This window comes from Suricata suricatta, chromosome 8 (assembly GCF_006229205.1).
Source record: "Suricata suricatta isolate VVHF042 chromosome 8, meerkat_22Aug2017_6uvM2_HiC, whole genome shotgun sequence".
NCBI classification, from domain to species: Eukaryota; Metazoa; Chordata; class Mammalia; order Carnivora; family Herpestidae; genus Suricata; species Suricata suricatta.
Genome location: NC_043707.1, coordinates 85,711,429 through 85,738,399, shown reverse-complemented (window position 1 = coordinate 85,738,399; position 26,971 = coordinate 85,711,429). Strand labels below are relative to the sequence as shown.

General features: G+C 32.9%; 1 protein-coding gene across 1 annotated transcript in view; it reads left to right on the top strand.

Annotated features, from left to right (window-relative positions):
* Positions 1 to 26,971, top strand: part of LRRC7 (leucine rich repeat containing 7) — a 542,709-nt gene that overhangs the window by 423,784 nt on the left and 91,954 nt on the right. The window contains exons 12-18 of the mRNA XM_029949178.1: positions 6,996 to 7,125; positions 8,123 to 8,238; positions 13,566 to 13,635; positions 15,556 to 15,655; positions 18,038 to 18,162; positions 20,193 to 20,441; positions 25,299 to 25,499. Of these exons, the coding sequence (XP_029805038.1) occupies positions 6,996 to 7,125; positions 8,123 to 8,238; positions 13,566 to 13,635; positions 15,556 to 15,655; positions 18,038 to 18,162; positions 20,193 to 20,441; positions 25,299 to 25,499 (991 nt within the window). The remainder of the gene's footprint in view (positions 1 to 6,995; positions 7,126 to 8,122; positions 8,239 to 13,565; positions 13,636 to 15,555; positions 15,656 to 18,037; positions 18,163 to 20,192; positions 20,442 to 25,298; positions 25,500 to 26,971) is intronic.

Here is a 26,971-nt window from a genome sequence, read left to right as displayed (position 1 = left end):
CCTGTTTTGAAAGAAGTTCTACTGTATGCAAAATGCTATCAAACAACATCAAATATCACAGAGCAGCTGTTCATCAAAGGAAGAGTCAATTGTTATGGTAGACTTCATTGTTGTCCTATCTTAAGAAATTTAATGAAAACCTTCAGCAACACCACCCTGATCAGTCAGCTTTCATCAACATCAAGTCAAGCCCCTCCACCAGCAAAAGGATTACAACTCCCTGACAGCTCAGGTGATGGTTACCATTTTTTAGCAAAAAACATTTTTTAATTATGGTGTGTATAGACCTAATGCTTTTGTACACTTAGTAGACTATAGTATAATGTAAACATAACTTTTATATGCACCAATATATAACAGGAAAACCAAAATATTCATTTGACTCACTTTATTGTGAACTTCACTTTATTTTGGAAATCTGGAACCAAACCCACAATATCTCCATGTTATGCCTATACATCCCTACTAGATCTTTGTAAATACAATTAAATTAAATTTCTTTCACATCACCATAAATTTGTCTAGCTCCCATGCCTTACTAATCAATTGCAGGTAGTTTTACATTTTGTCTACTAGAAGGTTTTGTTTATATGCAACAACTCATTTTAAAAACTGAATTATCACAGGATAACTTTTAGATATTTCAGAAACATTGTTCAAGATTGTTTTTTTAATAGTTTATTGTCAAATTGGTTTCCATACAACACCCAGTGCTCTTCCCCACAAGTGCCCTCCTCTATCATCACCACGTCCATCCCTCCTCCCCCTTCCCCTTCAACCCTCAGTTCATTTTCAGTATTCAATAGTCTCTCAAGTTTTGCATCCCTCTTTCTCTCCCCAACTCTCTTTCCCTCTTCCCCTCCCCATGGTCCTCCATTAGGTTTCCCCTGTTCTCCTGTTAGACCTATGAGTGCAAACATATGGTATCTGTCCTTCTCTGCCTGACTTATTTTGCTTAGCATGACACCTTCAAGGTCCATCCACTTTGCTACAAATGGCCATATTTCATTCTTTCTCATTGCCATGTAATACTCCATTGTGTATATATACCACATCTTCTTGATCCACTCATCCAGTGATGGACATTTAGGCTCCTTCCATGTTTTGGCTATTGTTGACAGTGTTGCTATGAACATTGGGGTACATGTGTTCCTATGCATCAGCACTTCTGTATCCCTTGGGTAAAATTCTATGGTACTCTCCATCTTACCCATTTTAATGGAGTGCCATATCTATACCAGGGGCTTAGCATACATTTAATCCTCTTTGAAACTATATATTAAGCATTATCAACCAATTTTATAGATGAGAAAATAGGAAGTAATAGTAGACAAAAGTTACTTACCTAATAAGTGGCCACACTAGAATTAGAACTCACGCCTGTCTGAATATTTTCTATTGAGTTACATTATTTCTAATGAGTTAAAACTGAACAAAGAAAATGAAACCCAAACATATTTATTTTTATGTTTGTTAGCATCTACATTAATAGAAGATTTAATAGTATCTAATGGTTTCTAATGGTCCTGGATGATGTTAAAATGAAATTAGATTATCCACAGAATATATTCACAGTCTCTTTTACCGTTTAGCTAGGTGATTGAGGGTTAATGTTTCAGTAATATCTTCCCAGCCAAAACTAGTTCATGAAAACCAAACTAGAGAAAAACATAGAGAGTATTTTTAGAAAATTAAGTCAATACCATTATTGTTTAATTTTAGGCTTTAGTACCTTCAGTAGTGTACTTCAGTAGTAGTACTGATGTGTGAACTAAGGCAAAGCTTTACAGAGCACAACTCTTGTAATATTTATAGAGATTTTAATTTAATGAACATGTTGTGTGTGTATGTGTGTGTGTAAGTGTTACTCTTGAAATATTAGCAAGAGCTTTATTTATTTAAAGCCTTTCAACTAACTCAGTATGTGGCCCTAGCCCTAGGAGCATTTACATCACCTATGAGCTTGTTACAAATGCAGAATCTGGGCTCATCCCAACCACTGAATCTGAATCTGCATTTTAATAAGTTCTGTTGCTGATTCATAGGCACACTGAAGTTTGGGAAGCACTGTTTTAAAGCGCTTTACCATTCCTTTGCTTTTGTTTTTCCTGTACATGTGTACAATTATTATAGACTATCTAAACAATTTTTAAAAAGGGAACTTTTGATCTATCTTTTTTTGCAAAATGTACAATGAATGCATTTTTTACTGAGATATAACTGATACAATATTACATTAGTTTCAGGTGTACAACATAATGAGTCAATATTTGTATATATTGGAAATGATCACCACAAAAGTCTAGGTAGTATTCATCACCATACATAGTTAAAAATATTTTTTCTTCTGATGATAACTTTTAAGATCTATTCTCTTAACAACTTCAAAATATGTAATGCAGTATTGTTAACTATAGTCACCATACTGTACATTATATCCCCATGAAGTATTTTGGAAATTTGTACCTTTTGACCACATTCACCCCTTTCTCCCATCCCTTACCCCCACACCAGGCAAGCACCAATCTGTTCTTTGATCCTATAGGCTTGGTTTTGTTCTGTTTTAGGTTCCACATTTAAGTGATATTAGACAGTGTTTGTCTTTCTCTAGTGACCTGTTTCACTTATTTTGGTCTATCTTTTGAAATCCTATGATAATCTGAGTAAATGTGATATAACTGTTTTCAGAGAGGATTCTGTATTAGAATACCTTATGTGATTTCTAACAAGATAACCATCAGCAAAGTCAGCTGGATTGCTATTTTAAATTTTTTGAATGTCAGAGATCTTTGGAGAGTGTGTGTTTTGCACCACTTGCTTTCTGTCTATCCCAGAGACATAAAATACTTACACTCTAAATTATTAATTCAGTACAGCCCTTAGTGCAGTCAAAATGTTGTCTTTTTGATGCAGGAAGTTCTAACCTTGCACAGTAATGGAGGACTGTGGAAATGGCCACAGGAGCTGAAACAATGCAACAGTCTTAATAATCAATGAGGGGAAAACATGACAATACTGCCTGAAGGTCTTTAGAACCTTTTTCAAAACATTAAATACTGTTACGGTTGGTTATAAGTGTATAGGGAAATGGAAAAATAGTGAAAGTAATATTTATCTAGTTCACTGCTTTGTAAACAGTAGGAACATCAAGAATTAAAGTGGTTTTTTTGGTAAAAAAAAATTATCAAGATTAGTTTGAACATTACTTGCCTTCTTTTCATCATGTAAATTATAGTTCACAGTGAATGTCTTTCCTATGCTTGGGTGAATTGACTTTTTAAGCTTGAATCAGCTTCCAAACTTCTATCCTTAGTGCTTTCAATGTCATGAAACATCTCTGAGAGTTCCTTTAATGTGAAATTCATTGCCAGAATCACTTCCTCTAGGATATCTTCATCCTTTTCATTACAACCACTTTCCTCATTTATGTCAACAAGTTTACCACTAAGTTCCTCTAGCAGCGTATCTACAGTGCCTTGAATAGTGGCAGGCAATATCCCCACAGTCAGCTATTTCTTCTTATTAAAAAAAAAGTTTATATATTTATTTTGAGAGAGAGCAAGCGCTGGGATGGGCAGAGAGTGAGAAAGAGATTCCCAAGTAGGCTCCACATGCTCCCAGTGCAGGAGCATGATGTGGAGCTCAAACTCACCCCAAACCCATGAAATCATGACCTGAGCCGAAATTAAGAGTTTGATGCATAACAAACTGAGCCACACAGGTGCCCCTATTTCTTCTACAATTCCAGTTATTTTTAATTCAAGTCCTCCAAGGTTGTTTGCAAAGTGTGTTAAAAGTCCCTGCTGTAATGCACGTGTATGACTTGCTGTTACTTCCTGCACTGATGCTTAAATATTTTCATTTGTATGCGTTATGTCATATTTCTTCCAAAACTCAGCTAAAGAAATTGCATGATCTTCAGTTATAGTATAGATGGCTTATTCCAAAGTCTGTGTAAGATAATAGGCTTTCAAAGTTGAAATATCTCCTTGGTCCATTGGCCGGATTACTGAATTTGTTCTTGGTGATCACAAGCAAGTTTTCACATTTTCATTTAACTGGCCAAGAGAATTAGGGAGACCAAGGGGTTTTTCAACAGTAATAGTGCTATAACTATTGAATTATTGTACCTATAGTATCTCTCTACTACTGGTTGACAAGAAGGCAATGCAACTACGTGATGTACTGTTTGTGTGTGAACTGAATGACGGACATTCACAGACAAATCACTGACAGACTTTGAAGGAAGTAATGTGACTAATCACTGATCATGATGCCTATTTGTTACTTACATTGTGATTTGTGGACCCAAGAGTTAAGAGCAAAGTTTATACTTTATGCAGTTTCTCATAGTTAGTGTACTGAAATCTGAGCCGTGTTGGTGGGGGTATAATGTTATTTAATGAAACCATGATGATTGAAATTTGTTCATATCAGAATGGTGCAAAGGGCTGCCTTACTGTGACTCGAGTTACTTCAAAACATGTTTTTATAAAAGAAAAGAAAAACAAAAAGCTTTATTATATTTTGAACTGTTAAAGTCTTTGACTTCTCAGAACATACATCTGAAATTTTTATTTTTGAAAGTCTCTGGTACTTTTATGACCACTTGCTGAGTACATAACCTAAGTCATGCACAGATGGTTTATTCAATTCTACCAAATATGTTAAGTACAATATATGTGTAAGGCAGTGTGCTAGACATTTTTAAAAAGAAATAAACTGTTACAGGTGCACATACATTGATTCCTGTCCCCACCAATACACACACACACACACACACACACACACACACACACACACACACACACAAAAACACACACCCATACATACCTGGAACCCGGCAACATAACCACCCCTGCATGTGGGGCCTCGAAAGATTTAGAAATGAATTTATTAGAGTCACTAATACAAAGAGAAAACATTTCCTGAGCATGTATTTTATGACAGGTCCTGTACTAAATCCTTTACTTACATTATTTCATAAAATACTCAGAACCACTGCATGATTGCCCGTATTCTCTTTGCAAATATGAAGAAAGTAAGGCTCAGAGAAAAAGGAAAATTGTTCACTTAAGCAGCACTTGCTTATAAGATATTCAGAGCTGAATGCTGTGTTTCCCTACATCTGTTTCTAAGTAGCTGAAACTGTTAAAGTCCATGAATCATGAGTTACTTGGTTGGTTCAAGGTCAGACTTAACCTACCAAATTATTCTTTCCTGACCCGTGATTAACAGGACTTGACTTACTTAACTGCACACAGGCTTGTGAACTCATTCCACCCTCTCCATAATGCAAATGTTTAATCTTTAATGAGCATATTTCACTGTTACCCACCACCCTCTGGGCACTGACTTTTCCCCGTCAGAGCACCACTCTGTGAATTTCCTCCCTGGTATGATCCTTTGCCTGGCAGGTAAATAAAATAGCTTTGGTGTTTGAGCTGATCTTTGTTTTACTGTCTGGTGCCCAAGATAATACATCTAGTAAGTGGCAGAGCTGAGGCACAAATCCATTCTGACTGACTCAAAACCTATGTTTAATTTCTGTGTTTACTCATTAACTAAATGATGGGAGTAAATTGCATTCAAGCCAGCTAATTGCAAGATATATATATATCTATATAGATATATATATAAAGGAAGCTGATTCTACAACTTTAAATCCAACTAACTCTAATTCATCCTTCCCTTTATAACAGCAAGATCTTCATTCTTGGGGGTTCCTTCCTATCACAGTAATAATGATGTTTTGAATGGTAATAACAGTGTAATCCTATTAGCAACAACATCAGTGACAACGTAAACACAGATAGCACTTCCCCAGTGAAGGCCATCTTTCTTTCCCAGCTGTCTCAAACAAGATATTGAAATGTGTTGTTCGCTGGTGATAGCTTGAATGTGCATTTGTAGAATTTCTTTCTGTAGATCTGGGTCAAAACTAGCTATATATGGGGTAGTAGGGATTGTGACAAACTAAAGAATTGTGTTCATGTGAAGGCAGCGGCCATTACTCTGTTTCTATTGCCTGTCATGGAGGAATACCAGCCCAGTATTGCCAGATCTTCCTCTTTCAAGAGGCACCAAAAGTCTGGATCGTTATGCAGAGTTTTCCAGATTTTAAAATACTATATAAACCAAACTGGACCTACCTGCAGGCTGAAATGAGCCGTCTCTGTAATCTTGGCTACAGGCACTGGCTAAGAGGCAAGAAAATACAGTGGAGGCATACAGTGTGCATTGAAGGTCCTGGTTTTCCTAATTTATGTGGCCCTGGGAAAGTTACTTAGCCTCTTTTAGCCTCAATTTCCTTATCTGTAAAATGGGTTTAAAAATAATAGCTATCTTATAGAGCTGTTATAAGGTAAAGATTAGTTATTTTTATCTTTAAAGTGCTTAGTAAAGCCAAAATTTAATCAGTGATTTGTTGTTAATGTTTTGCCCCCCTTACCCTCCCTTTTGTGGACCTGCTCTCTGAATACTTCTACCTACCCCATGCCACTTATATGCATCCACTCCAAGGATATACATTATGAACATCAGGCTATAAATGACACTTAAGTTGTATAAAAACAAACAAAACCTTGTGTCATTTCCTTTTTTTAAAGTTTATTTTAGAGAGAGACAAATAGCATTACTCTATTTGAGAGAGAGAGGGAGAGAGAGAGAGAGAGAGAATCCCAGGTAGGCTCTGCACTTTTAGCACAGTGCCCAATGGGAGGCTCAAACTCATGAAACTGAGATCATGACCTGAGCTGAAACCAAGCATAGAATGCTTAACCGACTAAGCCACCCAGGCGCCCCATAAATTGAGCCACTTATTAAATGGTATTGATTGAACCACTTGGCTGAACTGATAAAACAATTTATATGATACTATTGTAGTCACTAGATGAATAACTTTTTTGTTCAGTGAACTTGGATATGTGGCTTTTTAAAAGCTCTTTTGCCATTTTACCTTTTAAAATGTCTAATTAATGTATTTAACTTTTCAGTTTATCTTTATTAGAAGAATTTGACTGTAGCTGTAATGAATTGGAGTCTCTACCTTCTACTATTGGCTACCTTCATAGTCTTCGAACGTTAGCAGTCGATGAGAATTTCCTTCCAGAATTACCCAGAGAAGTGAGAAATAAACTTTTTCCTGTTAATTAACTTTAAATGAATATTAAAAGATTAAGTCTTAACTGGTGCAGTATCACTGTAGATTCATGAGTTGAGCTGTCATGCATATAGGAGTTATCTATATAAGTATTTGTTAATTATTCTCTTTTAAGTAATGCATAGTAAGTTCTTACATTTGACTCCAAAAATGCATTTGACTTGAACACTACTTGCAAAGAACAGTAAGAAAATACTGTAAGTTAGTCAATGCTAAGGAATACAGTTTCAGATCATTTAATTTAAATATTTTGCGCTTAATAGTGATAAAAGCATTCTGGGATACTTATATTTACATTTCTGAAGTGAAACATTTTTAACATAATTGGTTTTTCTAAAGTATCATGTGGCATAATAATATTTTTATTTAAGAATTCACCAAGAAGTTCTGTTGGTTTTTATTTCTAATTGGGATTTTTATTTATTAATGTCAAGAAACAAGTGTGGAGTATATTTTCAATTTAACATTTTCTACTAAGCATTTCCATAATGAAGGAACAATAATCAATATGCCATTATTTTAGAGCCAAACGTTATTAATAATAATGACAAGTACCTTTGCAACATGAAATAAAACTGACTTTGTCAAGGCAATGTCAACATCTTTTGGGTACGTATGATCTATGAGAAACAGAGATATGTTAGCACTCACTTTGCTGGACAAAAACAATGTGATTTATTAAAACAATGAAGTTAATTAGCATTCTAATAATAAAATTATAAAGAAAATTCTTCCTTCCTAATATGCAGAAGGATATGATGTATGTTGCCTTAATACCTAACAGAATACATATAATAGATACATATGTTTTAAAGAGTGGGATTATAAAAAGTAAAACAATAGTCATTTTAAGGGAGTCTTTAAAATGACAAAGAAATCTGACAATTAATTATTTTAATATTAGAAATTAATATAAAATGGTTTACAGTATATTTCTTTATTTTCTTTTGTTACCCATAGATCGGAAGCTGTAAGAATGTAACAGTTATGTCTCTACGTTCTAATAAACTGGAATTTCTTCCTGAAGAGATTGGACAGATGCAGAAACTAAGAGTCTTAAATTTGAGTGACAACAGGTATTTCTGTAACATTTCACAATCCCATACTACCTATTTACTAAAAGCAAATTATTGTATCTTGTTAATGATTTTAAAGACATTTTCTGTGTCTTATGAGTTATTTAAAACATAGCTATCCATGTTTATTGAGAAAATAGCATAAGCTAAATTATTTTTATACTATTATTTGAAATTTTATTATTTGATTAAATTGATATCATATATTTATTATACTGTATTTTAAATAACATAAAATTTATACATGCAAATTTATATACCAAACCCTCCTGTATTCAGAAAGCATAATATTATGAAAACATGGAAAAATTATGAGAACAAGCTACAAATTTTATGACTTAACATATGTATATAAGTATGTGTGTATGTCTACATATGTATATATTTTCATGTGTATATCCCAGTAAATTAACTGGGAATTGTCAACACCACCAGAATGCTGGAAGAATATTGCCAATTAGATAATATCAAAAGCCATAAAGTTTGTACATTACGGTAAAGACAACCTAATGGCTATTTAGTCATGTTCAGAGCAAGGCAAGAAAAGAAAAGATAGGTCTCCTTCTTGTGACAAAGGTGTTATAGCGGTGCATAGGCAAAAAGATAAAAGCAAAACTGCGATTCATCTTTGTTTCCACCACAATTGTCCTCTGACAGAAAAGGATAAAAATAAATACTGACTAAAGATAACTGCTAAGTAGATAAAATGATTACAGAATAGAATGTATGCAATAAGTTTAAGTCAGACAAGTGATAGAATGAGAGACTGAGAGATTACAATGAAAACATCAAAGATGACTTTTGTGGAATCATTTAGAATATTCAGATCTGTAAGTTTTAATATGAGTGTATGCGTTCTCATTTGTTGGTTTGTTTAAGAAAATTATAATAATAATATGACTTTCAAAAATCACATTCACTTAGTAATTCAGTAATATTCCCATGTAAGAGAATAAAGCATTTTATTAAAAGGTTTGGGATTTCATTTTTTAAATCAAGATGACGAGGAAGCTTCGTAGCTTGGTACAAGAGTAAGTCCAATCAAATCAATCTCATCTCCTGTTTGGATTGGGTTACCAGACAGGAAAATGAGAGAAATACATGGAATGTTCTACATGACTTTCAGCAAAACATTTTTCAAAATTTTCTAATTATATTCTTATGAATACGATTAGGAAATATGGTAATGGAGATATAATAAGAAGATGGATTCTCAGTAGATTCCATTACAGACCCCAATGGAACTGAGCTCCATTCCTGTTTTTACTTGGAGGGAGGTTTTCATAATGAGCTATAGAAGTCTCTCTTAAATTCTTGGTCTGCTTAACTTTTATTCAGTAATAGTCTGCATGATGATATAGAAAATATGCTTATCAAATATTTAAAATGACCCATAATTAGAAGTACTACTAATGAAGTTATTTTTGACTGTTTTTATTGAGGCATAATTAACACATAGTGTTACATTAATATCAGGGGTACAATATAATGACTCAATAATTCCATACAGGACTCAGACTCATCACTATATGTGTACTCTTAATCCCCTTTATCTCCTTCACCCATCCCTCACCCACCTCCCCTCTGGCAACCACAAGTTTGTTCTCTGTATTTAAAGGTCTTTTTCTGTTTGTTTCTTGTTTTCTTTGTTTTCTTTCTTAAATTCCACATATGAGTGAGATCATATGGTATTTGTTTTTGTCTAATTTAACTTCACTTAACAGTATACACCCTAGGTCCATCCTTGTTGGACCTGGCAAATAGCCAGATCTCATTTTTTGTGTGTGGCTGAGTAATATTATAGATATAGATATCTATATATCACATTTTTATCCATCAATCTATGGATAAACACGGGTTGTTTCCATATTTTGGCTATTGTAAATAATGCTACAATAAATGTAGGGATGCATATATCTTTTTGAATTAGAGCTTTGATTTGTTTTTTACCTTAAGTAGATACCCAGTAGTAGAATTACTTGATCATATAATATTTCCATTTTTAATTTTTTAAGGAACCTCCATACTGTTTTCCATAGTGGCAGCACCAATTTACAGTCCGACCAACACTGCAGCAATGTTCCTTTTCCTCCACATCCTTACCAACACTTGTTATTTCTTGTCTCTTTGATTCTAGTTATTCTGACAGGTATAAAATGTGATTTTTTTTCTTTTTTTCTATTTTTTTATTATTTTTTAAATAGTTTATTGTCAAATTGGTTTCCATACAACACCCTGTGCTCTTCCCCATAAGTGCCCTCCTCCATCACCACCATCTCCCTTACCCCACGCCCTCCCCCTTCAACCCTCGTTCATTTTCAGTATTCAATAGTCTCTCAAGTTTTGTGTCCCTCTCTCTCCCCAACTCGCTTTCCCCCTTCCCCTCCCCATGGTCCTCCATTAGGTTTCTCCTGTTCTCCTGTTAGACCTATGAGTGCAAACATATGGTATCTGTCCTTCTCTGCCTGACTTATTTCACTTATCATGACACCTTTGAGGTCCATCCACTTTGCTACAAATGGCCAGATTTCATTCATTCTCATTGCCATGTAGTACTCCATTGTGTATATATACCACATCTTCTTGATCCACTCATCAGGTGATGGACATTTAGGCTCTTTCCATGATTTGGCTATTTGTATTTCCCTGATGATGAATGATGTTGAGCACCTTTTCATGTGTATTTTGGCCATTTGTATGTCTTCTTTGGGAAAAAAAAAAGACTATTCAGGTCCTCTGCCCATTTTTAATTGGCTTATTTTTTTGTTTGGTGTTGAGTTGTATTAGTTTTGTTTATATAGTATGGATATTAGCCTCTTGTCAAATATATCACTTGTAAATATCTTCTCACATTCAGTACATTGCTTTTTGGGTTTGTTACTGGTTTCTTTTACTGTATAGAATGGTCTTTTTTGTTTTTGTTTTTGTTTTATTTTGTTTCTTAGTGTGGTCCCAGTAGTTTAATTTTGCTTTTGTTTCCCTTGCCTCAGGACACATATTTAGAAAAATATTTCTATAGCCAATGTCAAGGAAATTACTGCTTGCTTTCTTCTAGAAATTTTATGGTTTCAGATCTCACATTTAAATCTTTGATCCATTTTGAGTTTATTTTTGTGTATAGTATAAGAAGGTAGAAAGACTACTAATAAAGTTATTTATTCAACAAATAGAGGATAATTCAGTAACTACTATGGGACAGACATATTGCTAGATGCTAGGGCAAAAGATATGAATAAGACATTAAGAATCTCACAATATCCAGGAACTTAAAATATTTTATCAGGCCAGTTATATAAGCTTAATTTTTCTCCTACTACAGTGCCTAGAACATAGTATAGAGCCAAATTAATATATTTTAATTAATGAATTAATCAATGACTCTTAATCTGGAGTTAAAACTAATATTCAACCGGAGCTGAGGCCAAATTGAACCTTACTATCAGAGAAAGAACTGGGTAAAAGATTAAATATGAAATGCTTTGATAAAATATTAAATACAGAATATCATCCAAATGTCATGACTATCACAATTTCACATTTATAATAGAATACATTTTAAAAGCTTTGGTATTATAGTTTAGGATTATTCCCATGCACTGTCAACTGCAAGATTGTTCCTATGGTCAATTTATTTTACATCTGTGATACTAAATAGATGCTCATTTTTAACATACATTGCTGGAGGAGTGAGGAGAAATGGCAGTCTCTGCCCTTTACACTCCACATTTATGACTGGATTGATGATTATTTTTCATGCATGTTTTTGTATATGCACCCAAAGTTTCCCCCTCGTGTAATTTCTGTGTGGCAAGATTGATCGTCTACTTTTAATTTATCTCCATATGATGTGGAAAAATTCTTCCCATAACACCTTGCTTTATAATTTCTGGCTTCAGTGAAATTAAATAACTAAAAACTACAAATAGTGCTTATGTACTTTGGTTTCATGTTATAAATATTAGTATAACAAATAATTTCATAAAAAGAGAATTATGATATGTTAGTCTCTGTTACTCCTTATATTCTTATTTATGTTTTATAAATATTTGTGAGCTCAGAGAGGCTATTATAGTCTTCCTAAAGTTATCTGGCTAATGCAAACTGTTGATATTTGTATTGACTGTCAATATCCTTTCATATTTATTAAATTACTTGAAATGGCTTCACTCCTATCACATAATATGAACTACTTCCACAATACTTGTTAATTATTGTAATATTTTCCATTTCCATTATCAAAATATATCTATTCATGGATTGGCTGAAAGAATTCCAGTATATTACAGACTTAAGATAATTTTCATTCCAAGTTCTAGGTAAAATGCATATCTCTATTCAAAAGTGAACATGCAGAAATTAACAATAAATCCAGTGGCAGGCTTTGTTTATATTGCCACTTCGCTGAGTAACTATGATGGCAATCACATATATGCCTATGCAAGCTCAATCTAGTCATCGTGCACAATTTTAGGGATATCAAATAGTTTGTTGAAGTAGGCATTTGGCAATTTGATCCTCCAAAGCCTGGAGCCAAAACTAAATAGATAATTTCAATTGAATACCGAGCTGATGCCAAACTTCACATACTTCAAAATGCATTTTTAAAGATTCCCTCTTGGAATATTTACTTCACAAAATACAAAGGGTGAAAAATCAAAAGGACACACTCCTAATGTCATCATAACATTAGGAGCTGTAAATTCCTTTAACAGTATGACAAATATGACCCCTTCCCATTGTGGAGCCTACAGTTCTGTGGGGATTTCAGCCAGCAAAAATGTAATCACAAAAATAAATATATATTACAAACTATGATGTGTTCCATCAAAGAAAATATAAGGTACTTAGAGACTACAGTGGGGAATGTTATTTAAATGAGGAGGCAGGAAAAGCTTCTTTGAGAAAATGGCATTTAAGTTCAGCGCTAAAGGACATGTGGGATTTAGTGAAGTGAAGGAGAAAGAATATTCCAGACAGAGAGAAGAGTTTGGCTAATCCCCATAGTGAGCTGATAAAAGGCCAGTCAGTGGTGCTAGTGGGACTAAGCTAGGAAAAGAGTAGCAGAAGTTTCTGGAGGGGCTTGAAGGCCACATCTTGTAAGATCCAACAAGGCATGGTAGCAATTTTGGATTTTACCCTAGATGTGATAGGAAACATTTGGAGGATTGAAAATAGATTTTCACTTTTTAAAGGTTGCTCAGACTACTAAAGAGAAAGAATGGGAGAGGAGAATGAAGTCAATAAGTTACAGTATTTTAAATAATTCTTCATAAAAATGAACTATATCCATCTTCACTCACGCTATTAGAATTTTCTTGTTTTCACAGGTTGAAGAATTTACCATTCTCATTTACCAAACTTAAAGAACTTGCAGCTTTGTGGCTTTCTGACAATCAGGTAAAAACTATTATTACCTGATTTATTTTACGAAGATGAACTATAATTTAAACTTGAAACTACTAACTTATTCCCAATAGCTACCTTTGGCAGATACTACAGAATATAGGTTCCTTTTTCTTCTGGAAGAGAGATTTTTGTAAAGATGGCTGTTCAAATGTGTATTTTATTGCTATAGATAATACAGTACTATAATCTCCACCCTCTTTAAATACTTTGATTTAGCATCGACTTCATTCTCAGAGATTGAATACACAAAATGATCATTTTTATAGCTTCTTACTTCTAAGCAGTACCTATGTGTCATTAGGGGATGCTCTTTAATTATATCTCTGAAGGTAAGGAATAAGAAATCATTACCACAATCCCCACAGAGGGAATTATTATCCTATGTATTCCTTTTTTTAAGAATTTTAATTATAGTCAACTTAATTCTAAACTTCTATACAGGGGAATTTCCACATATATTTTGCAACTACTATCAGTATTTTCTGTGAAATTGGCTTGATATTTTTATATGTACAAAAATAGACTATAATCAAATCAGTAACTGAGTGTTAATAAATAACTTTAATAACTGGAAAGTAATAGGAAATAGTTGAAGACTTCTGATTTGCCACCAGTGACAAAAAAAAAAGTGACAGATAATTTTGACATGGCTTATTAGTCTTCTTTTACTTTTTTCTCATAATCCCAAAATTTTGAAACACCTTTTCCCAAATATGAATAGCCAAATGAAAACCATCTTGAATTTAGTTTATTACCATTATCTCCTGAGCATAAAAGCAGCAATACTGGTAAATGAATTAATCAGATTTTTAGGTATTGGGCTACTTCTGTGAAAAATTAAAATAAATCTCTACAAAATGTAAATGATGTTTGTGTCCCTACAGTCATTATAGTACTTGCTTCCATTTGCTGAGTAAAGAAATTAGATTCAAATCCAAATCTTATCAATGAACTATAGATTTTTCAAAGCGTTAATATATCATTATAAATAATTTCTGGATTCAATGTGAGCTATGCTAATGGAACAATCTATTCTATAGTCTTTCATTGTGAAAAAACATCTGCTAATATCATGATTTATTATTCTTGTGGGAGAATGAACTGAACAGTGACTGCATCATTTAACTTTTATTTATAACAGTGATTTAGTGTTTCTGACTCAGTTTCATGAGACACATTGGTTTCCCAAATCCCCTTTGTGTTTCAATCCTATTAATAAATGTCATGAAATTAGTAGATTTTTTAAACATTAGATACCATCATTTCCAATAAGATTATATATTTAGTATTATAATAGAGTTCTACAACACCCTTCAGAAAGCATATTCCTAAAATCAAATTAATAATAAAGAATGAAATATTACCATCCACAAGAAATATTTTGATATATCATGTACAACAAGAATAGTTGTTTATTTTTATGTGGATTCTATCTTACAAAAATATCTCTCAAAAAATGCTTATGTTTTAACCTAATTAAATTCATAGATGATCTTTCAGTAGCATGAATTTGATAGCAAATTCCATTTGTCTTTTTAAGGCTGCAGTTTGTGAGAATTAATGAGCATATAGAACCACAGCAAAAGCTTACTTAGTTGAAATAATTTAATACATCTTGGTCTCTTATAGACTAAAACTGACATCACACAGTGAAGATGAATAGGTTTTGTTAAAGAGTATCCTAGAGAGAAAGAAACTCTCAGTATAAAGACCTTAGAATTTGAGAATATTTCTCAGCAACAGTCTTATTTTATGTAATTCTTTTTTATTTTATTACTTTTTTCCTTGCCTTTCCTTTAATTGTTCTTTTAGTTCAGTGAAGCCAAACTATTGACCGTTGTCTTTATATAAAAGGAATAGTCTTCATATTTGCTATCTTATTAATCTATTTTATATGTTCTTTGCTTCTAGTCAAAAGCCCTTATCCCTTTACAAACTGAAGCCCATCCAGAAACAAAGCAAAGAGTATTGACTAACTACATGTTTCCCCAGCAACCTCGTGGTGATGAAGGTAAATTATCAGAAAAAACTTCTCCTATGGTTATACAATTATGGATAAAAGGGAATAATTTTATTTGATATTTGCCCAGGAATACTAGCACATGGGCAATGCTATAAAAATAATTCAATGACACATGTAAGTCATCCAGGGATTAAACCTAAGCATGAATCTTATCTTCTACAATCAGCAAGGAAGAAGTGAAACCTTCACTATTTGGAGATGACATGATATAGAAAACCTGAAAGACTTCACCAAACACCTGGGAGAAATGATAAATGAATTCATTAAAGTTGCAAGATACAAAATCAATGTACACTATAATATTTTAAATAAGATTTCAAAAAGTAACTCTTCTCTTCATATCTTCCATGGAAGTGTTGACTTTTAGGAACAACTTCCTTTGGTGGATTCCAAGACATAGGACTAGTTAATTAAATGTAGTACCCAGCTCACTGAAATGAGCTAAGAAGGGTCAGATTTTAAGGATGGCTCAATGAACTGTTTTATTTCCTGTGTTCACTAATTTGATGAATACAATTTAAACATTTAAGTCTAGTGATCCAAGGCCCTAAATTATTTCATGTTAAGAGTCAACCATAAAGAGATGAAAATAATGACGATTCTTTCTCTTTCAAGTTGACTTTCTCTAAATTATATCAGTAGCTATGATAGAAATACTTGTTGAAAAATCCAAACCTTTTTTAAAACTGAATCTTCTATCCTTGATGATGACAGATTCCATAGAGATTTTTTTCTTTACCATTTGGATCTCCACATAGTCTCCTTAGCCCACGCCAGGACAGGCTGACATACATATCTTCTACAGTCTTACAGTAATACTAATTCTTAGAAGAGTAAACCCACTTTATTCCATCCACGGATTAAATCCACCCAATCCACTTGAATGAGAGCAACTTTTAAAAGAAACTGTTTGTGTATCTATTTTGGGGAATAATTATAATAAATGTCTTTAGTGTTTGACTCACAATATAAGTGAATCATTTTGGGATTCTTTAGAATATTTTAATTTAAATTTTGACTTGCAAAAGCAGGAAAAGGAAATATTGCTTTTATATTTTTTAAGACTTCAATAAAATTGATCTTTGAGTTTTATACAAGAAAAGTCACTATGTTTATATATGCTATAAGAAAAAAATAAAAATAAGTTTCATTCATTCAGCTTTACTTATATTTTCATATTAATATTCCTAGACTATCAAAGTATCTCATTTAAAAATGAAGGGAAAACTGAAAAGAGTCTCATATTTGCTGATCATTTCTGAAATATGGTTGCACAGATTAAATCCCTAATTTATTGTAGGGAGTGGGGTAGATCTAATTAGCAACATATGGTGTTAAGGAATTAGTCAGGTTTGGTTTGGTTTTGCTTTCTTTTGAGAAAAGAAGAATTGGTAATAGAAAAAAATTTTTGAACTTTAAGCAAGTCACTCTTGGCTTTTCAGGCAGAAGTATAATAAATGAATTTTCTGAATCCCCTGCAACAAACAAGTACATATATGATAATTGTTGTCCTTTGGGAAAGAATTTAGTGTGAACTAAGTACTTGTACTGCATTTTCATGTGATATTCACAGTTAATGTTGGCAAGGAAGATATTACTGCTAGCCTATATTTTTATGTAAATTAAATATTTATAAGCCACTTATTTTCCTTATTAATGTGGGATATATTTACACTAGTTGAGAACATAATAAAGACTGTATTTCCATATGTTCATAACCCTAAAAATAAGCTCCCCTACATTTCCTCCCAACCACATGCACACAGCAAAAAAAATAAACTTTCAATCTTACACACTTTCCTGAAAAACCAATGTTACCTAGTACCTTTTATAAACTCCTGATAGAGTTTAGTGGCTACAAACATGGGTATGGGCTCTGTAATCACACAAACATGGTATGGAATCCTGGCCCAGAGAAAACTATAGCTTTCTCATTAAGAAATTGAGGATATATTAGTACTATGCATAGTGTGCTGGTATGAAGATTTAAAAAAATGTTTTTAATGTATAGTCCAGCTCTCTTTATTATTCTTATCACCATCATCATCGTCATCATCATCACCATCATTGAGATCCTGTTCTCCCCATTAGAAAACTTCCCAATCCCAATAATATAATTAATATGTACGTAGGAAAGCTGACTTTGAATTTAGATGTAAAAGACCATGTAACAAATATCAAAGGAACTTTCCTCTCTTTTTCTTTCCTTTCTTCTCTATTTCCTTCTTCGTTCTCTTTATTTTTCCCTTTTTTTTTTACTTTTGTATTTGTTTATAGTACCTATTGCCATTTTTTTGCATAGTGTACTAAGCTCTATTAATAACACTTCATGTAAAAAAAAAGCAATAATATTTTGGAATCTAACTGTAGATTTCCAGTCAGACAGTGACAGCTTTAACCCAACACTGTGGGAAGAGCAGAGACAACAACGCATGACTGTTGCCTTTGAATTTGAAGAAAAAAAGGAAGATGACGAAAATGCTGGGAAAGTTAAGGTGAAACCTTTAATTTTGTTTCTTCTTTCTTCTCATTATCTTTATTTGTCTATTGTTATTAATACAATCGACTTTGGGACAAATTGAGTGACCTCAGCTTGAAGGTCAGGTATATCCTCAAGTCTCCTGGTGGTCTCTTTCATTATAACAAAATGGTAATTTGAGAAGCATCGGTGTGCTTCAGAATGAGACTAATGTCCCAATTCTAACTGAGCAAATTTAATACCCATCTTACAGAGTAACAACATGAAAGAGATTCAAGGTGATAGAAAGCCAAAACAAACAAACAATCTGGCTGATAGACTTTACCTAAGCATCTTATTACATTTTTGGAACACTGAAACAGTTTTCTTTTAATCACCAAACAAAGCATCAGGCAGACCATATGAGACCAGAGTACATATTTAAGGAAAAGCTAATAGACTAATATGTTATATTGGCATTAAAATCTCTGAAAAGATTGTCTGAGAAGATCTGAGAAGGGGTATCTGAGAAGATTTTCTGAGTTTTCTTAAGTCTGAAAACAAGTTTCAAAGGAGACAATTGCATAATACCAGGGGATATTCAATTTTTCACCTTAAACATATATTTTTAAAATTATTTATTGAAACTAATTTAAGTCAACTAATGGTGTAATTTTACGATCTGTATTTTTATTATTTAAATTTTAAAATATCAGAATGACAGATCTTCTCAATATAAGATCTTCATATTATCATCATAGCAACATCTTGAATCTCTCATCAATTTTTTATAGTATTATTTGTGTCCTTTTTCCATCATGGATACTAACAGCTCTCACTCAAAGTGACTAATTCCCTAAGTAATTGTGATGTGCATCCTATTAATAGATATAGATTGTGTAATGTGTTCTTTTTTCTTTTCCCTCATTCCCACGTTTTCTAAACTTTTCTTTAACCAACACATCCTGGAACCTTACTAGATTTAGACAGTAAGGTAATTGACAAAGCCTACCTCTACATCATTGTAGACAACCCAAAGTGGATTCCCAAATCAAAATGATAGTTTTGTTGAAGATTTGGGTTTGAAAACAAAAATGTTTCTTGATGCTTGGCTAATGCTATCTAACAACCAAAGAAACATTTTTTTAACTTGTGAAGTCCTAGAAAAAAAACCAAGGCCAAACGAAAAATAAACAAAGACACTTACAACATCTCAGTTCTTCTTTCAAGATTTCATATGTTAAATCTAGAACCAATGGATGATGCATTCTGTACTGGACCTCTGATTCTTTCTTTTACTTCACTGAATGTCAAAAACTACATACTTTTTCCTAAAAATCTATATTCAAAGTATCCAACAAGAAATAGTATGTTTAATATACTCTGGTATATGTGTCAATGAAAACATAAAATATGGTAAATGCAAACAGTTATTTAGAAGCCCTGTTTGTGTGTTATGTGATCAGGTTTGTTTATAATCAGAGTAGGCTCATTATACTTTAGATTGAATTTCTTTATGCTTATTTACATTTGATTTATCTATATTTTGTTGAAACAATATGTTTTTGAAAAATCTCAAGCACTTGTTTTGACTAATTTGAATATTTCCAATGCCATTGGCTATTGGACAAATTAGAACACAAACAAACTTCTAAATAAATCATCATGAAAATATGATGAATGGAATATACAGAAATCTTATACTAAATCACGTTTTTGGTTCATTACATATACATTAAATTTAGCACCGTTTTACCTTTCATTTATGTAAAATTTAAAAAGGAACCACTGACCTATGCTATCAACTTCCAAATGTACTAGAGTATAATGCCCTACTTATAGAGCGTATAGAGTAGTATGACTGCATTGTGTGAAGAAATGGTGACCCTTTAGCTTCATATGATATTGGTACTGTTTTATTACAGAGAGTTTGAACTAATTTTCTGTGGTTGTTTTAAATGCATTACCCAGAGTGAAAAAAAAATCAGGAGTAGAAAAATGATAAAGTGAAAGTATTGCTACAGTGCTCCTCTTTCTCCCAGAAAATGGAGATTCCTTCTCCCACAGGATCACTCCTGCCAAGCCCCCTGGGAAAGGGGCCAGCGTGGGATTACTCTCCAACCTGCCAGACTGTCTGGCGATTGCTGCACACCATGGGCCAGGTGTGATCAGCAGATCCAAGATATGCCCGTCCCCCAGAATGACCCACAGCTGGCATGGGGTTGTATAAGTGGCCTCCAGCAAGAAAGGAGCATGTGTACTCCATTGCCAGTTGCAGCACAATCCACCACTCTTCCCTCTCTAAGTGGCAGACAGGTAGGCCTAGGTGCTTGGGGTAGGAGAATCCCCCATATAGAGGCAACCTTGGAACAGTGGTTTATGGGGTATGTTCTGCATGATTTGGGGTAAGGAATGTTGATCCTATAGAAACCATCCAGTTGCCAGTGTTTGATCCCAATTTAAGTTTTTGTTCATTGACATTGGCAATGGGGTGGAGAGAACCAAGTCAGGGGAGGGAACATCAATAATGAGGTGTCTAATGGTGGGGGGTATATGGCATGATTTTTGAGTTGGCTGCTTCATTTTTATTTATGTTTTCATTTTTTAAAGATTTTTTTTTAATTTAAAGTGTGGGAATACCAATAGTCGGGCAGAATGTTGATGACACTATTGATAACATCTAAATTGTCCCCATACATACATGTGTTTTTGCATAATATCTATTCTGAGGGAGATTAAATAACTAAAACTTGATTCTTAAAATAGCATGAGATTTGAATTGAGATTTGCTGAGAGTGGACTTTGAGCACAAAGATGGACATCTGTTGAAAAGCATCAATTTCCCTCTAATTTGAAGGCACAGATGATGAGAATTCCTGTAAGAGAAGATTGGTTTTGGAGTTGTGGCAAATAGGGCGTCCTTATCTCAGTGGGATTAGTGTTTAAAAGTTTAATTTTAAAAATGTCCTAATGGGATGTGAAATAACACTACATTTTTGGTAAGCATTATCATCCACATGTAATGGACTAGATTCTTATTCCGCGTCTTATATTCTATCCACAATATAAGACCAGCTGAGAATCCTAATTAAAACTGCTATAGATTTCCTTTCTGTGTAAAATGTTCTGATTAAATCCGAATATGAGATACTTAACAATCAATAATTAAAGCATTGACTATTAATTCTCTTACTGGAATTTACAGTCAAACCAAATTAGAATTTAATAGTTACATAAGAAAACCACAGTTTTCTTTGTGAATTCAAGATATCATCTCTAAATGCTTACCTATTTATATTCTTTCTTCCATTGCTAAACTTTTGGGAGTCTACAACATCTTGCAGCTGCTATTTGCATTTACTGCACTTTTTTTTAGATCTGAGATCTATAGAATGTTGTGAAACATTTCTATTTTTCTGAAATTAAAGTGAAATCATATTGTAGTAAAAATCTTGCATTTTAATACAATGTATATGTAAAATGAACAAATACTTTATGGTGAGTGATATACACAACATTTTGGTAAGAAAATAAGTGACAATTTTTTTCACCTATTTGTATCGTAAATGAATTTACATATTTTTCCATCCCATATTAGAAAAAGGGAATATATCTCGCCCATATATTTAGAAATATAAAGAAACTGCTTTTGTATTGGGGCATTTCTGAACTATTAATAAATTTGTGTTAATTATCATGTTTATTCATTTCCAAAATACTACACACATGAGTTAAAAAGTAGGAAGGTATAAAAAAAAGAAAGTAAAGTAGGAAGGCAAAACAATCTGTAAAAGGGTATTAAATATGCTTTTACAGAGCTTACAAACCTAACAATTATAAAATATCATAGTTTTATTTAAATGTAAAAAGGGATTATAAAAAATTGTTAGCTTTATGTTTTTAAAAATTGAAATTCTCTTATTTAACTCAATAAAATAAAATAAAATAACTCAATAAAAGTTTATAAATGCCGTTTTTGCACAAGATTGTACAAATAGGTGCTCACTTCTTAGCCCTGAGCCAAGTAACACTTCTGTAGCAAAGGCTTTGGTGTAAAAGACCTGAGTTTGAACTTGGGCATTGCTATAGCTGTATGACTTTGGACAAGGAACTTACACTGAATAAGTTCTGTTCTCTCTTGGTAAAATGGGAACAGATGCTGCACTGGGTTATAAAATTTCAACTATGTTTAATTATAATTATTTAATTATTGTTAATTATAATTGCTTAGTGTTTATTTATATTTAAATCTAAATGACAAATAATTAAAAAGTATTATTTGTCATATAGATGAAAATAAATTAAATATCCCTATAAACATATTGCTTGTGCCTGGCACATGGCAAATACTGAATAAATAATGGTTGCTGCTGCATACAATCTGAAAAGTCCAGATAGTTATCAGTAGTATGGTGTTTACATATATATATATATATACATAGTAGAACCTAAACTGCTAAAAGAATTCACATTAAAAAAATACCTAAGTAGAATCTGATTTTAGAAAATAGTATCTAATCTCTGAATAGAATTTACACATTTTCAAAATACTGCCACAGTTATTATCTCATTTTAGCCATCAATTCACCAAAGATATCACCATTCACATTTTACATGAGTGGAAACTGAACAGAACAATTAGTGGCTGATAGCTTGTTTGAGGTAACTCTGTGGCTTAAATTTAGATCTTCTGACTCCAGGTCCAACAAGTTCTTTCGGTAGACTGGTAAATGGGAAGCAAGGAGCTTATTGGCTTGGTTAAACAAAGCCAAGTTTTATGAGACCTGAAGCTCCCACAGTTTGGAGAGGGGTCTCTTTAAGGAAAGGGGTATAAAATAACCATGTAAATACATAAGTAGGGCCCCTTACAAGGCTTTAGAAAGAAGCTATGCAAGTGACAGGCTCTAAAGCTTAAGCTTCATTAAACTCATGACTAATCTGTTTCTGTTTCTAAATTTAAATATTTTATAAAGTACTCAAACATATTATGGTGATGTGACCAAAATATCACATTAATTGGCTTATAAAATAACCAGAAAATATTGGCACCATGGTCACTAGTAAATAGGCATCTAATTGTGTCAGATGAGACATAGCATCTACAAAACTAGATTACATTATTTAATGAGAAATCTAATTCAATTAAAGAAGAACATTTCACATTTCTTTCTTTTTGACTCAATTTAGCAGTGTAATTTTAGCATTGAGGATTTTTTTAAGGTACATAGGATTTTAATTCTCTACCTGAAAATTATTTTTCATTCATATACCATTGGTTATTAAAAATTAAAAGATATTCATAATTGGCATCATAGCTCTACCACTCTACAATCTATATTTTTAAATGTAGTTTTTTGACTTTTAGCCCTTTGATATCAAGTACTATTAAATGAGTTTAATATAATTTAAAATTTAGATTTAATTTGTGATAAACATTTCTAATACCAACTTAAACAGCAGATCCAAGAATGCATGCATCCCAATGGACTTTGTCTGGCATGGATATCATTCTTTTTATGTTTATTTAACAATGCATTATAAATTAAGTACCCTGAGCTATATTTATATTACATTCTAACAACTTGCACATTTTTTTCTGAAAAGTCTAACTCTTTCTCGGGTTATATTTTTGTAGTTTTATTTCTATATATTATTTGTTTGGGAGTGGAAGACTAAATTACATTTAGGCAATCTTTATATTAGCAAAATTCTCTGTTTTTTTGTCAGCCTTTCAAAAATGTATTGGAAAAATAATTTTGTATTTTTAGTCTTAAAAGGAATGTTAGAAATCATCTAGTGGAGTCCAATCACAGCATTTGATATGGAAACTGAGCCACGAGGAAGATGAAAATGAAAAAGTTGGTGGATTTGCTAAAACTGCAGATGAGCAAAAGTGTTTGAATTCATATTTACAATCCTCAGATCTATACCACCATCATAATTTCTTACATCTCATGAATTCTAGCAGTGTGGGCAGGTGGGATTGGGTATACTTCACCCACGCCACTTTCTCCTTTCTTCTCTCATTCCCGCTCTTTCCTTCTTCAACTTTGCTTTCCCCTTCTACCCTCTTCCCAACCTACCCCCACACGCACTTTCCACAGACACATACTCACTACAATCACATAAACCATTCCATTTTGTAAAGTTGGTTCTACTCAGATGCAAAAAGTCATGACTGTTGGAATAAGCCAAGCCAAATAAAGCTGCTTCTTATTTTTCTTCCCACTCCCTTTTAATCAGCATGAATAAATTGGATTTAATGTTTTAAATACTTTGATAATGGGATATTCTATAAGTGTCTTGTATTTTCTCCCTCTAAATTAAATGTGGAGGATAATCATTTATATATATGTTCCTTAAAGTCAGATTGATACACCAAAACGAATTCAAGAAAGGGGAATAGATATCTGGGTAAATGTAAGCCAACATTTATGTATTTACTTAGAATATCTTAGAAAATCTCCTCAATTTTTATTTTTTTATTCTAAGACATTACTTACAAAAGAATATTTTAAGATTTTAAGTATTTTAAGGCAGTACCTACAATGTTACTTTATTAGTGTAAAAACTAAATATAAAAGCCATCCTGAAGCATTATTTTAGGTATTAACAAGAATTAGCTACCCTAACTTTTGATATAACATGCTATTTAACATAGAGCTGATGCATACAGTAGGAGAACTGTCAATTCCCCATTTTTTAAAGACATGATAAAGTCTCCTTGTAAACCTTTTGGGGTCTCTTCCTATCATCTAGATTAATATTCCGAAGATATTTTTAGCATGAAAATAATTACTTATAAATAACTAAGAAAGGTAAGGAACAGCCTCTAATGTATAAAAGCAACTGATAGTAATTTGCTTGAAATCTTCAGATTGCCAGTCACTTCTGTGTTTGACCTACTCCTATTTCGATGATCTTCAGGATAGGTCTAAAGACAGGATATAACCCCAAATTGTTTTTAATCTAGAAGGTGGGTGGGGCAGGAAGAAGCCCCATGTGGGCAGAATACGGGAAGAACATCACCCTACGGCAACAGTCCAGTTTCTCAGCCAGCTCAACACTCACTATATTGCATTTGGTTTCACTACGGCACATAAAATGGAGTAGTTTTGTGAACATGTTTGCTGAAGGTATTTTTATGTGAAATTTCTTTTTATAAACTTCTAGGTTGAAATAAACCTAAAACGATATCCAACTCCTTACCCAGAGGATTTAAAGAATATGGTAAAATCTGTTCAAAATCTGGTGGGTAAGCCAAGCCATGGAGTGCGTGTTGAGAATTCAAACCCAACTGCTAACACGGAGCAAACTGTGAAAGAAAAGTATGAACACAAGTGGCCTGTAGCCCCAAAGGAGATTACAGTGGAGGTATTTCAAGGTTATTGGTAATTGCCAGTGTGGTTTGGATTTTTTGGAATTACTAAATTATATGGTTTTTTTTAACTGATTAGAGTCTCTCTGATAAGTGCATTTTTCCCCTAAAATATAAATGAGTCTCTCTACTTTTTCAAACCATGAGAGTTGCATTTACTGAATTACAGGTAAATGACACCCTCATGGCCTAAAATTATTAATACAACTCCAAAAGTTCCAATACACACAGAAGGAACACTTGCTCACCTAGCAAGGCCTGGCCAGTAAGTGCATTATATCATTTTCATGATACTCTTTTGGCTATCCAAATTTTTATTGTATAAGTCATTAGAAAAGACTAAATGAAGTTTTTCTTTCTTTTTTTCTTTCTTTTTTTTATTTTACTCTGCAAATCTCAGTAAAATTCTAGATCAGATTAGAACCAATTTTTTGTTTGTTTGTTTGGGGATTTAAGTTAAAATGGTTATAGGAAACACTACAATAAACAATGACAAAGAGGAGATAACTCTGAAATTTAGCTTTTATGAATCTAGTTATGTGAAGCTTAATTCCTATATTTTAGAATAAACTAGATATTCATCCTTATTAATGTGTGTGGTCTGAAAAGAATTCAACTACATTTATGCCACCTCTGTACTATCTCATCAACTCTTCAGCTAATTTGGTTATCACCTTTTTACCTCCATTAGAAACGTAACTGGTATGAGTACATCTAGAAGTTACTATACCCACTTCTCAAAAATCTAGGTTCATGAAACTCTTTTACAAATCTGCATTTCACAGCATCAATTTGTTGCATTGATTAAACACCAACTGTATATTTAGCACTGTGCTTAGCACTGTGAGAGAGAGAAAAGAAATATAAAATGTGCACACAGTCCTCAAATAATTTAGAGCCTAGGCAGGTAAAATTACCACAGATGAGGTGATTAGAGAACATATATAAAATACAGTAGCATGATTTGTTGTGTGATGGCAAATATACTTTAATAAATTGGAGAGAGAAGCAATCATGGCCAATCAATTAAAAAGATGTGAAACAGTTTAAAGTTGAACTGCATATTGATATTTGTGTGATTCATTTAAAGTGGAAAGAGAAAGTCATTCGAGACAAAGGGGAAGGCTTGAGCGAAAATAAGCATGGTGTGAACATCTTCCAGTGGAGGAGGAGCCCGCCCCAGAAGAGCAGAATACAATGGATATCTAGGGAGGAAAATTTAAGTAAATACTTATTTTTGTTGGTTTTTTTCTTTTACTTATAAATTCAGTATTATCGTACTTTTCCGCTTCTAAAATACTATAGCTATGCTATAGCAGAGAAATAGAGTTTTATCTCTAAGATGTTGCAATAATACAAAAAGGAAGAAAGCCTGTGTTTAGCAGGTACACACTAAAGACACATACACTTCGTATGTGAATCTCATGTAATCACAGTTAACATCCTACTAACTGTGAGGTCATGATAA